The sequence below is a fragment of the Camelina sativa genome, chromosome 7 (assembly GCF_030686135.1).
Source record: "Camelina sativa cultivar CO46 ecotype springtype chromosome 7, ASM3068613v1".
Lineage (NCBI taxonomy): Eukaryota > Viridiplantae > Streptophyta > Magnoliopsida > Brassicales > Brassicaceae > Camelina > Camelina sativa.
This window is the reverse complement of record NC_141886.1, coordinates 3,900,268-3,918,093: the sequence shown is the minus strand read 5'-3', so window position 1 is coordinate 3,918,093 and position 17,826 is coordinate 3,900,268. Positions and strand designations below refer to the sequence as shown.

General features: G+C 34.1%; 3 protein-coding genes, 1 long non-coding RNA gene, 1 other non-coding gene and 1 pseudogene across 8 annotated transcripts; all 6 read left to right on the top strand.

The window, feature by feature from the left end:
- Positions 1–429: 429 nt before the first annotated feature.
- On the top strand, positions 430–502 carry TRNAV-UAC (transfer RNA valine (anticodon UAC)). The gene has a single exon. It is a non-coding gene; the product is annotated as a tRNA-Val (tRNA).
- Positions 503–2,825: 2,323 nt separating this feature from the next.
- LOC104704287 (uncharacterized) lies at positions 2,826–4,015 on the top strand. The gene is made up of 8 exons (XM_087458281.1): positions 2,826–2,882; positions 2,964–3,032; positions 3,107–3,214; positions 3,329–3,400; positions 3,524–3,568; positions 3,662–3,741; positions 3,834–3,901; positions 3,948–4,015. The coding sequence occupies exons 1-8, from the start codon at positions 2,874–2,876 to the stop codon at positions 4,013–4,015; spliced, it is 519 nt and encodes a 172-aa protein (XP_087314407.1). The 5' UTR covers positions 2,826–2,873.
- A 1,139-nt stretch (positions 4,016–5,154) lies between these two features.
- Positions 5,155–5,556, top strand: LOC147940812 (uncharacterized). Its single transcript, XR_015560976.1, has 3 exons — positions 5,155–5,239; positions 5,319–5,372; positions 5,481–5,556. It is a non-coding gene; the product is annotated as an uncharacterized LOC147940812 (long non-coding RNA).
- Positions 5,557–5,990: 434 nt separating this feature from the next.
- Positions 5,991–11,420, top strand: LOC104704285 (uncharacterized). 4 transcript variants are annotated; one of them, XR_015560975.1, is made up of 18 exons: positions 5,991–6,247; positions 6,783–6,855; positions 7,213–7,256; positions 7,734–7,776; positions 7,936–8,130; positions 8,199–8,315; positions 8,617–8,688; positions 9,055–9,099; positions 9,201–9,280; positions 9,534–9,601; positions 9,677–9,743; positions 10,019–10,127; positions 10,318–10,391; positions 10,484–10,581; positions 10,689–10,748; positions 10,820–10,888; positions 10,977–11,030; positions 11,168–11,420. XR_015560975.1 is itself a non-coding variant. In XM_087456780.1 (18 exons), exons 1-18 carry the CDS (start codon positions 6,069–6,071, stop codon positions 11,225–11,227), a joined length of 1,512 nt encoding a protein of 503 aa, XP_087312906.1. In that variant the 5' UTR covers positions 5,991–6,068; the 3' UTR covers positions 11,228–11,420. The 4 variants fall into 4 exon arrangements, 3 of the variants coding, with proteins under 3 accessions (XP_087312906.1, XP_087312907.1, XP_087312908.1); XM_087456780.1 differs by having other exon boundaries at positions 10,014–10,127; XM_087456781.1 differs by lacking the exon at positions 7,213–7,256 and having other exon boundaries at positions 6,057–6,247; positions 10,014–10,127.
- A 1,605-nt stretch (positions 11,421–13,025) lies between these two features.
- Positions 13,026–14,154, top strand: LOC104700241 (putative B3 domain-containing protein At2g27410). The gene is made up of 2 exons (XM_010415726.2): positions 13,026–13,081; positions 13,269–14,154. Exons 1-2 carry the CDS (start codon positions 13,026–13,028, stop codon positions 14,023–14,025), a joined length of 813 nt encoding a protein of 270 aa, XP_010414028.1. The 3' UTR covers positions 14,026–14,154.
- Positions 14,155–15,638: 1,484 nt separating this feature from the next.
- LOC147940811 (uncharacterized) lies at positions 15,639–17,745 on the top strand (annotated as a pseudogene).
- The last annotated feature ends 81 nt before the right edge of the window (positions 17,746–17,826 follow it).

The window sequence follows — 17,826 nt, the reverse complement described above, 5'->3', positions numbered from 1 at the left end:
TTTGAATCGACAAGTTCAATTTTTTTTAAAAATAAACACACGGTATTACCAGATGGAATTTTCGATTGAAATTGTTCTACATATGGAGTACGGACAAGCAATGTTTGATGTATATGCTTTGTATTTTTTTGGCCAAAAGTATTAGTGGACGTTAGTTGTAACATAAAAAGTTCATGTGAACAAAATCATTAGAATTTTTATGGATAAAATTTATGATTTATACTGTAGTATTATTTTTAGCCCTTAGTTCTGTTATTTAACGTAAAAATTATGAGGCGACTGAGTTTTTGTTTTTTGGTTTTGTTATTGTGTTTAGATGTTGAAGAGCGATTCAGGAAAACCATTGCACATGTAAGCAGAAGAAGTAATTGGAACAATATGTTGTCTATATAATTGTTGGCCAAAACAATATATAACAATTAACATAATGGTGCTGTGGTGTAGTGGTTATCACGTTTGCCTTACACGCAAAAGGTCTCCGGTTCAATCCTGGGCAGCACCATTTCCTTTTATGATTCAAAAAATAATAATAATAATGGTGCTCTAGTTTGTTTATTATTCTCATTTGCGATATGTATATAGGACCCTGTAAATCAAAATAAGATAAGAAAATAAAGAAAAAAAGAAGAAGTAAATAAAACAAAGAAACAATAAAATTCAAGACAATGTAAAATATATAGTAAACAAAAAATATAATCAAACTCTTAAGAACAATATAAAAAAGAAAGAAAATATTTAAGATTTGAGATATGGTGGAGAAGTATGTGGGAATGGTTATTTATAGGATAAAAAGTGATGAAAGTTACATTTCTAAAATAATTAAATTAGAAGAGTTACAATTATAATTAATAGTGTGTTTAAATAAAAATGAATGGAGGAGAAAATGTCTATTTATAATTTATGTAATTTCAGTTAATAATTTAGTTGTAAAGAATGAATTTAAAGTATGCATTAATGTATATGATTAAATGTCCACACAATGCGTGGTTGCATGCATAGTAATTTTTGTTATATTTCTGAATATTTATAAAAATAATACAGTATTTTGTTCTTTTCTATTAACAATAACATAATCAAATAATAGATTTTTTTTTAAGATTGTATTATAGTAAAATTGTATCAAACAAAATGATCAAAAAAATAGTAACCATGTATAAAAATATTATGTATAAATATTCCTATTCAATTTTTAACTTACACATTAATTGGTTTTTTGTAGGGCTGGGCACGGGACGGGTACCCTTGATATAAACTCATACATAAACATCCAAAATTCATATTATTTTGTAAGTGACAAACTAAATTAGTTTTCCTATAACAACATCATATGAACTTCAATCTAAAGATTTTTTAAAATCTCAAGGAAAACTTCTATCGTTTTGGTTTCTCTTTTTTTTACTCATCAATTTAAATTATATTGCTAGATTTCATACTAATAGTTTCATCTTTAGAGGGTTTAATTAGATGGTATATTTTAAAAATTATATTATTTTTCTATATTTTACTCCATTTAAAACATCAAAACAATGTATATATAGATTGTTTTTACAATGATATTTGATTTGATTTTTTTAACAATAACAACAATAACAACAAAAAAAACACAAAACAAAACAAAACAAAAAGATTTGAGATATAGTAGAAGAGGATGAGAGAGTGAAAGAATGAGAGAATAAGAGAATGGGTATTAATAGGAATAGAAGTGATGTAAAATTATATTTAGAAAAATAAAAGTTACAATTCTAATTTATTATGTGTTAATTATATTCTTTTTCTATATATTACTCCATTTAAATTTGAGTGCTAGAAGAGAATATAGAATTAGACATGGATCTTTTCAACCTCATGACCTTGTGGGATGAATAATAAAAGAGTATAAAAATGATTACTTATAAGATGATAATCTAAAATAGACAATGGAGATAAACTTTTTAAAACATCAAAACAATGTAATATATATATCTCTTACAAACTCCAACTATTTAATTTAGAATTAAGCTTTTACAATGATATTTGAATTGATTTTTTAACACATACAACAACAATATCAACAACACCAACAAAAAACACAAAACAAAACAAAAAAAAGATTTGAGATATAGTTGAAGAGGATGAGAGAATGAGAAAATGAAAGAATGAGAGAATGAGTATTTATAGGAATAGAAGTGATGTAAAATTATATTTAGGAAAATAGGAGTTACAATTCTAATTTATTATGTGTTTTAATACAATTAAGTGGAGAAATATAGATAGGAGTTACAATTCTAACTTATTATGTGGTTTAATACACTTGAGTGGAGAAATATAGTTAATGCATAATTTATATAATTTCAGTTTTATATTAAAATGTGAATTAAATGTCATGTTTAAATATTTTTAATTTGTGATTTAAAATAAATAATTTTTTTAATTGCATTGCTAAAGTGGACCAATAAGGAAAAAGTGAAACCTTACTTTTATGTATATGAGAGTATTTATAGGAATAGAAGTGATGTAAAATTATATTTAGGAAAATAGGAGTTACAATTCTAATTTATTATGTGTTTTAATACAATTAAGTGGAGAAATATAGATAGGAGTTACAATTCTAACTTATTATGTGGTTTAATACACTTGAGTGGAGAAATATAGTTAATGCATAATTTATATAATTTCAGTTTTATATTAAAATGTGAATTAAATGTCATGTTTAAATATTTTTAATTTGTGATTTAAAATAAATATTTTTTTTAACTGCATTGCTAAAGTGGACCAATAAGGAAAAAGTGAAACCTTACTTTGATGTATATATATGATTTGGAATTTTCAGTAAGTATATTGTTGGAATTTTTTCTTGCAGGTGTATATGGACGAATTCACATTTCATATTGAATATGCTTGAGGTTAGTTTGTGACATTTCTTCTTTTTGCCACAACTCAAGTCATGTCATGTAAATGATGTAATTTTATAATTTACTTGGCAGGCTTTTGAGCCTTCTCTAGACTTGAGTAAACACATGGGCAAGGGAAAAACAGGAGTACTGTCTATCGAGGTCAGATCACGACATGGAAAGTTTTCTCCTTTATTTCATTTACAAATAACTTTAATTTCTTTTTATAAATGCAGCTTCAAAGGATGGAAGGTTATGATTATTCACACAAGAATCACTCTGCAGACACAAGAATCAATAATAAGACATGTGAATTTGATGGAAGCCAGTTAAATCATGATCATGTCAGTGAAATACCAACTCATATATATGCTTTTATATACCTCAGTTCCTTCCAGGAAACGGGTTTACTATAGTTAGTGCCTTCCTAGTTATAATGTTCCTCTTTTATTTCTTAGGTATCATTTTCATCTCATGATTTGTTGGATTCGTCGTTACAGACACATGTTCCTCTCGTTGATGTAGATAAGGTATGCTTTTTCACTTTACTATGGTTGATGAATGATAGAGTTTACACGCACACCAGTACAACTGCATTTGTTGTGTGTTTTGCTCACCAGTCTATTACATGATATTGTTGTATTCTGACATAGGTTCGCTGGGTACTAAGGAATATAGTTCGAGACTGGGGAGCAGAGGTAACCATATTTTTGGTTGTCATTTTCTTCTGTTAATGTCACATTCTTTCTTGAGAATCATATCGCAACTTTAGCTGTTGTTTTTACTTACAGGGTCAGACCACACGAGATGAATGCCACAAGCCTATCCTTGAAGAGCTTGATTCCTTGTTTCCTGATCGTCAGAAGGAGAGGTACACCGTGTTACTATTATTTGATTGAGCATTTTATTACCTGCTACATTCACTCTGCTTACAAAGTTAATTAACAATATATGATTTTGCAGCACTCCTCCTGCCTGTTTAGTCCCTGGTGCTGGACTTGGACGTCTGGCCCTTGAAATTTCTTGTCTAGGCATGCAATGGAGTATTATTTTTTATTTTATTTTATTTTTTTGTAGCTTTGAGGGCAATGAGGAATGTAATAAATCTTGAACATTGGAACAGGTTTCAGAAGCGTAGGAAATGAGTTTTTATATTACATGATGATATGCTCAAGTTTTATTCTCAATTAGTAAGAGATTCTTACTTTCTTGATCATATTTTATTAATAGCCTCAGTTTCTTGCTTTCAGTTCCAGTTTGAATATTGCTCTGTTTTTTTTTTTGGTCAACAAATATTCCTCTGTTTGTTTTTTTCTCATCAGTACAAAAGTGCCTGATGAGTGGACAGTATACCCCTGGATATACACCAACTGCAATTCTCACTCGGAAGATGATCAACTACGTCCTATTTCTATTCCTGAGGCCGGCCCGACTAACTTTGTTGCCTAAAGCCAATTTTTTTTTTTTTTTGCCCATTAACAAACACTGAGAAAAAAATGTTACAAAATCTGCTACTCCCAAGGTTCGAACTTGTGACAACAAGTTGGGTACTTAACCACTGTACTACTAAAGCGCTTTCAAATATGATGCCCCTTAAATCGTTCATATAATTTGGCGCCTAAAGCCCTTGCTTTACGAGCTTTAGGTCAGGGCCGGCCAGTGCTAGGTATGCATGCGTCTCAATCAACAGGCATTAAGCAATTTGTATTGGTAAAAATTTGTTTATTTCACTTGACTGAAAAAAGTTGATGTAAACTTATTATGTGAGCAGTGTAGGAGTAACAAAAGGTTTCTCTATGTGTTGTGGCGATTTTCTTGAAGTATTCAATGAATCAAGTCAAGCGGGTATGGAAACAGTGACTACTTTCTCTTTTGGTTTAAGCCAACATGCTATATATTGTTCATTCCAAGTACACGACACACACATACACTTGTAATGTAACCAGTATCAGTGAATTTTTCAGGGATGTGGGATGCAGTTGTGACTTGTTTTTTCATCGACACGACTCGTAATATCATCGAGTACATCGAAACGATATCCACAGTCGTAAAGGACGGAGGAGTATAGTTTCTTCTTTACCACTCTTTTCTCAAGGCATTTGATCTATCATTGCTTTGGACTGTCTATATTGATTTTTACATCAGGTTTGGATAAATTTAGAACCTCTGTGTTATCACTTTGCGGACATACTTGGCCTGGAAAATGTAATATATAAGCTTTGGACTTGTCCTACAATCTTGTTAAAAATTTTACATCACAAAATATAATTTTTTTTTTTTTTTTTTGTGTGAATACTTAGGAAATTTCGATCGAGCTAAGTTTGGAGGATGTAAAGAGAGTTGCTTCGCATTATGGGTTTGAGATTGAGGTATAATGACATTATCTTGTTAAGAATATAACGTGACATGTTCGTTCTTTCACACTCAGTGCTTGTTCTACATTTACAGAAAGAAAGAACAATTGACACAACGTACTGTGCAAATCCCCGGTCTATGCAAAAGGTCAGGATTTCATCATCTCTAGTCTCTCTAAGCTCAAACTAATTGTATGTTTCTATAATTGGTTTTTGGATCAAAAGGTGGACTTATTTGTGATGTTGTGTGTTGCAGAACCGCTACTATTCTGTCTTCTGGACAATGAGGAAGAAGTGTGCTATTTAACAACTTAAACCAAACATCCCTAAAAGTCTAAAACTATGTATTCCATTCTGGAGTTGTTTTTGTGTTGCACTTTGGTATGTTTATAATGAATTTACAGTCCGATCTCAAAACATACCCTTTTTTTTTTTTGTGTTGTTAAACTAAATAAACTGTGTTCTCGTTCGTTATCCTTTTGGCTTTTGCTCAGTGGCCACTCGCTAGAACACTCAGTGACATAGTGACAGTGTTTAAGTGTTGACTCATTTTTATTTAAAGCTAAACGAAAACCTTTGACCTCTCTCTCCCCTACACTAGTTACTTGTGAATGTATGAATCACATTAATAATCAAAATTGTAACCGTTTCAGAAGCAAATCAGAAACAGTTTTAGCGTTTGGATTACGTATTTATTTCTCCAATATACTGTACGTTTTTTAATTTTATTATCTAGTACACAAAATGGGCTAAGGCTAGGCCCATTAAGGAATGAAAAAAAAAAGAAACCGTTTCAGCGTATAAGAAGACGAGGACGACCAAACTCCAAAACAAAAGAGCCACCATGTCGGAGACGGAGACGGCGCCGGCACCGGCACCGGGAATAGTCACAGATATGGAGCCGGAAACGCAGACGGCGAGGAAAATAGATGATGAAGAGGAGGAGAAAATACGCCGTCAGAAGACGCTTGAAGAAGCTCTCGAAGCCCAATCTCTCCGCCGCATTATCAGTGCTTACCTCAAGTATATATATTTATTTTCTCTCATCCTTTATTCGGCTTTTACATCGTTTCATACGTGTTACCTGGATTGGCAAATATGTTCATGGAGAATTGTCTGATTGATTTGAATTTCGAATCACAATTCTGGATTGGTACTGTGTTCTTGATTTTTTTTAGTTTAGGGTTTAGTAGTAGTGGTGTTAAGTTATGGGAACTTGATTTTGGTTTGATGAACTTCATGCGTAAATAAGAATACGTCCTACTTTGATTCTTGAGAGAATACTTTTATTTTTGTTTTCTCTAGCTAGTGTAAGGTGAATGCTAAAGGTCATTACTTTTTATTTGTATTTGTTATTTGGTTACATAGTCCGAGATTTGCTGATCAAATTTTGGATTTCACGGTTCGTTTGAAGCCTCCTGTAGAAGTTGGACTTTGAATGTTGTTAGTTTTCTTCTGGGGTTATTCTTGGTTGAGTTGTGCGTTTTGTAATTGTAGGGCGGCTTAGGTTTTAAGGTTCTGCATCATTTACTTTCCTTGTGTTTGGAACTGTTTACAGTTATGCCGAGGCTTCAGAAGAGGATCTGAAAAGATGGGAAAGATCATATCGGAAGCTGTCTCCTGCACACAAGGTAATTTCTGTTGCTTGGTTTCTAGCCTTGAGGAAATGTGATATATGATTATTAGAGAGATAGTAGTAGCATGTTTCTACTAAAAATGTCTTTAAATGTGGTTTCCCATAGTTGCGTCTAGAGGAAAATGGAAGTTCTTGTTTCTGTTCAGTTTGTTCTTTGTTGTGTTACCAAATTGATATTATATGTTAATGATCTATTTCTGTAGCATAATTTACAATATGAAATGCTTACGATGCATAGCGGTTTAGAGATCACCAAATGATTTCAAGTCAAGTTGAAATTTTTTGTTTGCTTATAGTTGTAAACTTATAATAGAACTAACGAAATTCAGTGATGCCTTTTTTCCTTGTCCAGGCATTGGTACCCCATTTCCCTATGAAGTTTCAAAGATTAAGAAAGTAAACTCTAAAACCAGTAGATGTTTCTTTTTTTCTTATAGTTGCTTCAAACTTCACATACGATTAGTTGCTTCTTGAAGATTCCTGATGCTGCTAAACGTTTTCATTAACTTTTGTAGTTAAAAATGATATTTTTGTTACAATAATGATATGCCCTGGAGAGATTGAGGTTAGGGACAATCTAAACGTGTTACAAGCAAGTCCTTGGAGTTGGCATTACTGCATTTCATCCTTTCATATTTTTCAACACTGTTTTACATATATCTACTACTCTCTGAAAGTTGGACTAATTAAGTATTGATTTCCTAAGTTTTATGAGTTTCGTGGCTCTTATAATTCTTCTTTCTCATGCTTGCACACTAAACTTGCAACTATAGTTGAACTTGAATTATTTGTATCATGTCTGTGTTTTTTCCAGATATCATAAGCATAGTCTTATTTAAAAGGTTAGTAAGTTGTTGGAATTTGTTGTTGCAGGTGTGTATCGGCGAATTCACTTTTCATAGATAATATGCTTCAGGTCAGTTGCAGACATTTCTTCCTCTAATTCCCTTGGTGTTTCAGTTACTTCATGCTACTTTTTTGGTTAATGATTCGTAATTTTAAATGGAAATGCTTGATATGCTAGAAAATCTACAATTTATGTCATGTAATAATGTAATTCATAATCACTTGGCAGGCTTTTGAGCCACCTATAGATTTGAGTCAGGAACTTGATGGTTGTGAAGACTCAAATTTAGAATGTGCTCCACATGAGAAATATACTCTAGATGAAAGGCACGACTCTTCTTGCCAGCCGGTCTTGACCAATAGTTGTACATATCAGGAGGAAAGCAAACACATTCGTGAGCCAATAGCAGGAGTGTCTATTGAGGTCAGATCAAGTCATTGGAACTTTACTCTTTTCATCTACAATCTATAAATTTATTTGTATTAATGCAGGAGCTTCAAAGGAAGGAAGCTCATGATCATTCTCCCAAGGATCACTCTGCAGACACAAAAATCAATAATAAGACATGTGAATGTGATGGAGGCCAGTTAAATCATGACCATAGCAGTGTAATGCGAACTCAGAACTCATATACTCTTATACCTCAGTTCCTTCCAGAAAACGTGTTGACGATGACTAGCATTGCCCAGATTCTTTAGTTATTATATCAGTTATAATAGATCTTTAAAGAATCACATGAATATTTTCCTGATATTCTTGAATTTTACCTGGTAGTCTATATTCAGACACGTTCTACTGTCAAGCATAGGCTTTGTTGTGTATAATTTTGGATCATACTCCATGACTATGAAATTTTCATAATTCATCTTTTTTTTTTTCTAATTCTTATGGTCCTCTTTTCTTTCTTAGGTATCATTTTCGTCCCATAATTGGTTGGATTCATCGATACAGACACATGTTCCTTTAGTTGATGTAGATAAGGTATGCTTTTTCACTTTTTTTTTGGCTGATAATATTTGCTTTTCTCACTCCTAGATAGTTAATAATTGTATAAGAGCTTTGGTAGTGTGAGATAGTATTGTAAGGCATCCTTTTAATATCTATTCTCAATCTCTATAAGTTCCATTAGGCAGTTTGGAAATATGGGGGTTTCGGTTTCCTCATGTAAATTTGCATTTGGAGATGAATCCTGTTGAGCATAAATACACCTTCTTACACGTTTGCATATGCACATGATAGAGGTGATATGTATACCAGTACAATTGCATATGTTTGTTGCGTTGTTGTGTGTATTTCTCACCAAGCTATACTTTAAAATTTTCATTATTTTGTTGTTTTCTAACACAGGTTCGTTGTATAATACGAAATATAGTTCGAGACTGGGCAGCAGAGGTAGCCATACTTTTGTTTGTCATTTTATTCTGAAAATGATTTACTTGGATTCTTTCTTTAATTTTATATTAAATTTTGTGGTATATTCTTTTTACTCACAGGGTCAGAGAGAACGAGATCAATGTTACAAGCCTATCCTTGAAGAGCTTGATTCCTTGTTTCCTAATCGTCAGAAGGATAGGTACACCGTGTTACAGCTATTTGTTCCTGACTTTTGGGTCTCTGACCTCATATCAATGCATTCTGAGTTTGTGGAAAAAGTACTTTTGTCTTTACTATTCAATATCCAAATCTGGTGGCTTGTTGTCTGATCCACAAAGTCCCGTTATAGAGACTTGACTAAAGAGACAGGACGAACTGAATAATTTGATTGAACATTTATAGTACCTGCTACATTCACTCTGCTTACAAAGTTAACAATATATGATTTGCAGCACTCCTCCTGCCTGTTTAGTCCCTGGTGCTGGACTTGGACGTCTGGCCCTTGAAATTTCTTGTCTAGGTATGCAATGCAGAAGTAATGTTTTTGTAGACTTGATGATAATAAAGTATTTAACAATTCTGTACCCTTGAGCAGGTTTCATATGCCAAGGAAATGAATTTTCATACTACATGATGATATGCTCAAGTTTCATTCTTAATAAGTAAGATTTTCTTACTTATACATTATCTTTTGTTGAGATATTTGGTCATCCATTTGCTTCAGAAAAATAGAAATCAATTTATTCCCAATTCAGTAATTCGCATTATTTTATTTTCCCATCAGCTAACCTCTAAAATTCAAACTGTTTTTCTAAATTGCTTTTGGAGAGTCCGCTATTTGATATCTTCTGTGACGTATCTCTAACTTTAGTTAAGGTAGTTTTTAAGATTTGAGTTTTCCTCATCTTGTTATTTTTGTTTGTTTTCATCAGTACAGAAGACCCTGGTGAGTGGACTTTATACCCCTGGATACACAGCAACTGCAATTCGCTTTCTGACAATGATCAACTTCGCCCTATTGCTATTCCAGATATTCATCCTGCAAGGTATGCTTTATCGAACCACAAGACTCATCTATGGGTTTTGGAATGTGTTGGTAGTTTTAGGTATAAAGACTTATCTATTTTCCTCGTAAAAACACAAGGGAATTCAGCCAAAAGGGATTAAGCAACTTGAATTGGTGATTTCATTTATGTCACTTTACTAAAAAGGTTTATGTAAACATTTTGTGAGCAGTGCAGGAATAACAGAAGGTTTCTCAATGTGTGGTGGTGATTTTGTTGAAGTATACAATGAATCAAGTCATGCAGGTAAGAAGAAACCGTGGCTACTTCCTTGTGGTTTTAAGCCAATACACCATTCCTTTTTTTTTTAATTGTAACCGTTAATACTGAATTTTCAGGAATGTGGGATGCAGTTGTTACTTGCTTTTTCATTGACACTGCTCATAACATCATCGAGTACATTGAAACCATATCCAAGATCTTAAAAGACGGAGGGGTAATTTACCTGTCACATTCTTTCCTTTCACCATTGATCCTTTTTCTTTCTCCTTTGATCTTTTTTTCTTCTTTGCTCCTGACATATCTTAATTAATTTTCCATCAGGTTTGGATAAATTTAGGACCACTGTTGTATCATTTTGCGGACACATATGGCCACGGAAATGTAAGCATTGGACTTGCCCTATGATCTTGCCATAACTTAGATATCACAATATATTTCTTGTTTCTCCTTAGGAAATGTCAATCGAGTTAAGTTTGGAGGATGTAAAGAGGGTTGCTACACATTATGGATTCGTGATTGAGGTAATAATCTACTCTATGATAATGACATGTACCTAAAATTAAAAATCTCATGTTCTTCCACACTCAGTGCTTGTTCTTACATTTGCAGAAAGAAAGTACAATTGAAACAACTTACACTACAAATCCCCGGGCTATGATGCAGGTCAGATTTTTCATGTCCCTCTGGATTTGATTATCTTTATTCTTTGGAATTCCATTATCTGAATCTATATTTGGGTGGTTGATTTCGGATCAAAAGGTGGTTTAGTTTGTAATGTTGTGTGTGTTTGTGTGTTGCAGAACCGATACTATACTGCCTTCTGGACAATGAGAAAGAAATGTGCAATAGCAACAACTTAACAAACTTTCTTTGTTCAAAAAAGAAAAAAAAAAACTTCATTCTGGACTATTTGTTGCATCTGAGGGTTTTTTTATTTTTCTTTTTCGTTTGGTGAATTAGTGGTCCAATCTAAAAACTCGCTATTTGTTTTGTTGTGTTATACTAACAAATTATGTTCTCGATTTATGAATAAAAAAGATTTAATTAGAAAAATGGACACTTTTTCATTGAATAATTTGTAAAGTAGGCACTTTATAAAATATATTTGTGAAATAGACATTTTTCTCTCTCTTCTCTAATACAGTTCTCTATTAGAGAGACAATTCAATAATTGACTCATTTAACCTTTTGTGCAAACATAAATATCCCACAAAAAAATATTTGTACAATGATACTTTATTTCTTTCTTTTTATTTTTTATCTTTTTAACTTTTTAACTTGATTTTATTATTAATTTATACAAAATAATTATAGAAATTCCTCAAAATACCATAATTAAGTTTTTTTTTCTAAAATACCACATTTTAATTATTTTTTCCAAAAACCACATAAGTTTTATTTTCAAAAATATTAAAAACACAAAAAATTGTTTTTAAGGATGTAGAATTTATTTGTTAGGTTTGGGTTTACAATTTTAAATTTAGAGTATAGTCTTTAGGGGTAGAATTTAGTGTTTAGGATTTAATGGTTAGTTTATAATATTAATTTACACTTTGATATTAATCTTAAAAATACCACATTTTAAGTTTTTTCTCCCAAAAAACCACAAATTTTTTTTGCAAAAAACAACATAAGTTTTATTTTCGAAAATACGACAAACACAAAAAAAGTTATATTTAAAGATGTAAAATTTATTTTGTTAGGTTTGGGTTGACAATTTTATATTTGGGATATAGTCTTTAGGGGTAAGGTTTAATGTTTAGGATTTAATGGTTAGTTTATAATATTAATCTACACTTTGATATTAATTTTAAAAATACCAATTTTATATTAGGGGTATAGTCTTTAGGGGTAGACTTTAAGTTTTTTTTCAGAAAACTACAAAAGTTTTATTTTCCAAAAATAACACAAACACAGAAAAATGATTTTTAAGGATGTAGAATTTTATTTATTTACACCAAACCAAGATGGTATACTAAATTCAGTTGGTACACCCCCAACGCAGATGGTACACCTCAACGCAGATGATACACCAAACCTAAATGATACACCAAAATAGCATTATTTGACATATTACAATATTTTAAATTAATTTTTAGATTTTTTTAGGTTTGGGTTCTATATTTTATATTTAGGATATAATTTTGAAGGAGTAGAGTTTAGTATTTAGAGTGTATGGTTTAATTGTGAAATTTTTTAATTAGATGGTACACCAAACCTAAATGGTACACCCAACCCAGATGGTACATCAAGCTTGAATGGTAAACCAAACCAAAACTTGAATGGTAAACCAAACCCAAACTAGTTGATATACCAAACCTAGATAGTATACTAGATCTAGATGATACATGAGATTCAGATGGTACACCAGATTCAGACGGTACACTATACCCAAATGATACCTCAGAGCCACATGGTACACTAGACCTAGATGGTACACCAGACTCATATTGTACACCGTCCATCATAGCCACATCGTATACTAGACCCAGATGGTACACCAAATGTAGATGGTATACTAGACTCAGATAATACACCAAATTCAGACTCTTCTCCCTCTTCTCGTCTTAGAGGTCGGCCCATGGTAAAACGTCCCATTAACGTGGAAGAGAAAAGTCTTAGTGACAGATCATTTTCTTCTAGCACGGTGACAACACCATGGCTGCGTGTGATCGAAAATCAAAGATCAACTACTTCCGTGGAGCCAGTACTACAAAACCCTAATTTTGATTCAAACTCTTCTCCCTCTTCTCGTCTTAGAGTTAGAGGTCGGCCCATGGTAAAACGTCCCACTAACGTGGAAGAGGGAAGTCTTAGTGACGGATCATCTTCTTCTAGCACGGTGACAACATCATGGCTGCGTGTGATGATAAAAAAACAAAGATCATTTACTGCCGTGGTAGAAAAACCTAATCTTGATTCAGATTCTTGTCGGTCTTCTTGCGTTAGAGTTCGGTCAAAGGGAAAACAACCCGTTGACATGGGAAAGAAAAGTCGCAAGAAACGTAAGGTTGAACGTGGTTTAGATGTGGAACCCAAACAAATGATTCCACCGGAGTGGCTTTTAGACGTGATGAGGAGAGAAGAGAACGGCTATAATCCAAAGCTGATCTCAACAAGGAAACTGTTTGCGAGTGATCTCAACAAACAAAAAGCACGCCTCTCAGTCCCTTTTCTGCAAGTGCATAATCCAGACTTTTTGACAGAGCAGGAGAGAATACACATACATGAAAATGCGATCGAGCTTCGTGAGGAAGGTGTGAGTGTGGATTTGGTGGATCCTAATATGAAAAAACATGCCCTTGATTTGAGGAAGTGGAATATGAATGGAAACTGGTATTATTCCTTTTGTAAAGATTGGAACCATGTACTTGAGGCTAATAAGTCGTTCGAGGTAAACGACGTCTATCCTCTCTGGTCTTTCCGATCTGGAAATGGAAAACTCTGTTTTGCTCTTGTCCCTTCTGATCAGGAGACAAGTTCCAGCCACGGAGGCGGTTCTACTTCGGGAGAATCTGGCCGTGATGGCGCTTCTACTTCCGGGGAATCTGCTCAGATACCATTACCCGTTAATCATCCTTCGCCTCCGGCCGGCAAGAGAGATTCTAGCCACTCCAGCCAAGGTTGTTCAGGAGAGAGCAGCTCTCGTTCTTCCTAATCGTACTCTGCTTATTGCTTAAGACACAAGTAAAAAGATTTTAGTTTTCAGGCAATTGTGCATAGGCTATGCGGCATAGCCTTTTGTTTTTCTTTTCCTTGTAGTGACATAGTGAGGTTTTGTCTCAGATGGTTTAGGATTCAAGCTTATGGAAATTAGTTTGGTCACTATTTCTATCTTTGAATTGATGATGTTGTTTTAAATATGGCTTAATTAATTTCCTTGCGCCAGTACGGGTCAAAACATGTTGACATAGCTCTTAATCTTAAAAGAAACATGCTACGTACTTGATACTTTCTCAAGTTTGTTGACCCAATATAAAGTTACTCACTAAAACACTATAAATAATCTCACACAAATTCTCCATTCTAATACAATCCGTCTTGAATGCCGCCGTACGTAGTGCTGTATTTTTGAAGGCCTCTTTAGTTCTTCTGTCCATATCTAGCAACGGACTAATCACATGCCCATTTCATCTCCAAACGTTGTTTGCAGAAAGGAAAACGGAGAAAAAAAAAAAACTAAAACACGTTGGCCAGTTTTTAGTTCGATCAAACTATATATAAGATCTATACTGCTTGCTATATTAGTTGTTGCCTCAAGATCATCTATGTAAAGAAGAAAATTAATCATCCAAGTGTTTGAACTAAAACGAGTATATGGGATATGAACATTGGAGGGGTCTCTATGGTTACCAAATAGACAGACATGAGTAAATGGAGATCATATCATCATTATCATCATATATACGGTTATATATGTGATCTTTAAAGGTTGTTTGCAGATGAATTTGTTATAGACGTAATCGTAATGCTTTCAGATTTGACGTAATGCATACGCTTGTCCTGTGCATTTAGATTATCATTTAACCATAGCTTTTGGGTAAATTGGGAAATAGACTTGGCTTTCTTAATACAATCTTTTGCGTTAGCGCGTTATATCATCTTCTTTTTATTTTTCTAGCTAGGTGCAACTATCATAGTATTACTTTTTGGGTACCTAAAGCAAATACGTGTGATACCCACAACGCAAATACGTGACGAATATAAATTGCATTAACTGCATTGGTCGGTTCGGTTCACCAAATAACCAAACTTCTCTAACGTTGCTCCTCTTAACTTATTTGGAACTAGATTAGATACAGTAATTAAATCACAGCTTGCGATTACATTCTCACCTGATATGAAAACCAATACTTAATTTCCTTTATAAGAAAAAAATTCCATGTGCACTCTCGAAAATAAAGTTTTCGGATATAATATTTTTGGAAAAACGATCTGTATCCCCCAAAAACTTTCATATAGCACCACATCCACCCAGATTTTAAATTTCGATCTCTGTCCCCCCAACTCGTAAGTTTCAGTCCATTATCCCTCTAATTGTAAAGTTCGAAACTTCTGTCCACACATTATACTAAATCGTGGTTTATCATTAGTTTACTGTTCCGGAAAATACATTAACCGCGTGCCAACAAAATAAAACCGAATTAACCCAGAAATCAACCCAGATCGACCCGATTCAACCCGTTAAACAATACCCATTTATCATAAAATCCCCAAAACAAAAAAATCCCCAAATCGAAGAACCCTAGAAACGACAAAATCTCAATTTCCATGGATTCGAATGAGCTGGAGACGAATCAGATAGTCGTTCATAACGAGGTTACTGCTACTGCTACTGGGTCTGTTCCGCCAGAGGAAGGAGGAGAAGGTCAGCCGATCCAAGACGATGAACCCGACGATGAAGATCCAAGAGAGCGAGACACGTTTGAAATCGATAAAGCCGTAGTGGAGTTTATAGACGAACCATCGATCGTTCATGATGAGTATCCGGACAGTTCAAGTGATGAAGATGATGAAGCTTGCCGGGAGAGAAAGCGGAACAACATCAGAAAAGTAGATGGGACTTTGTACTATCACCAGACATTCTTCAACGCCATTGCATTTAAGGAAGCTGTACTCGGCCATGCTCTGAAGACTGGATGCAACATCGCACAATACAGGTATGATAAAACCAAGATTGGGTTTAGATGTGCCGGAGATGGATGTATTTGGCGCATATATTGTGCAATCACGAAGAAATGTAGGAGGTGGAGGGTGAATAAGTACATTGATAAGCATACATGTAATCCAAATGGAGATTGTGATATGTTGAAGGTTCTTGTTATCTCTAGGTTGTTTCTAGATCAAATCAGAGAAGAACCCGAGTATTTCATGCCAATGAAGATAGAATAAACCATTAAAGCGAAATGGAAGATCACTGTATCCAGGCCTCAATGTCAAGCTGCAAGGAATAAAGCATTGATATGGATTGAGAAAGAGTATGATGAGCAGTTTGCAAGGCTCCAAGATTATGCGGCTGAGATACGAGAATCAAACCAAGATTCAACTGTTGAAGTTAACACTGTGACTAACGATGCAGGAGAAGATGTATTCAACAGCTTCTATGTCTGATTTGATGTGCTCAAGAGAACATGGAAATATACTTGTAGGCCACTAATAGGTTTAGATGGAACTTTCATAAAAGGTAAAGTTAAAGGTCAGTTGTTGGTTGCTTTAGGTAGAGATTCAGATAATGCTATCTACCCAATAGCATGAGGGTGTGTACAAGTAGAAAACATAGTAAATTGGTTGTGGTTTGTGAGGAAGATCAAGGCTGATTTGGGACTAATGGATGGTGATGGTTATATCATAGTCTCTGATCGCCAAAAGGTAATAAACATTCTGATTTTGGGTTCATTGCTAATGTGTTGTATTTATTCAGTTATTAACCTCTTGCTTTTTTTTTCAGGGACTCATCCGAGCTGTTGAGTTAGAGCTACCAAAGGTTGAGCATAGAATGTGTGTCCGACACATTTATGGCAACTTGAAGAAAAGTCATGGGAAAGATAAAGAGATGAAGAAGTATGTCTGGGATATTTCATGGAGCTACAATGAGAAGGATTTTGAAGCAAACATGATCAAGCTTCAAAACTACAGTGAGAATGTCTGGCGTGATGTTGTAAAGTCGAAACCAAGAACTTGGTACCGCGCGTTCTACAAGCAAGAGAACTTCTGTGAAGATGTTGAGAATAACTCAGTCGAGTCATTCAACAACTCCATTTTGAAAGCCAGAGACAAAGCATTTGTGCCAATGCTTGAGACCATAAGGAGACTTGCGATGGTCAGGATTGCGAAGAGATCTGCCGAATCTCATGGTCACAATGGGAGATGCACGCCATATGTGTCTAAGTTCCTTGCCAAAGAAATTGAGAAAGATTCAGAATGCCAGATAAGAAAGAGCACAAGCGACATTTACGAAGCTACACTTAGTGGAATTTCTCATCGGGTAAGCTTAACTGAGAGGACTTGCACTTGTCAGAAATGGCAAATTGGTGGCATTCCTTGTGAGCATGCTTATGGAGTCATGATTAATAGGAAGTTTGACGTTGAAAACTATGTGTGTTTCTGGTTTCGGACACCTATGTGGAGGAGGAACTACACAGAAGGCTTTGTTCCACAAAGAAGACCTGCTTATTGGCCATCTACCAATCTCCCTAATGTGCATAGACCACCATCACCACCGCAGCCTGGGAGGAAGAAAGGAAAGGAGAGTAAGAAGGACAAAAAGAAGAAAAGAGGACCAAATGAGTCTCCTTTGAAAAAAGCACCTAAACAGTTGAAAAAGATAATGCATTGTGGTATATGTGGTGAAGCTGGTCACAATTCTAGGTTTCACTAAGAAGAAGAAGTCTTCTAAACAGGTTAGTATGTGTAGTTTTCTATCTATTATGCTTTATCTTCAATATTATGTGAAACTGAC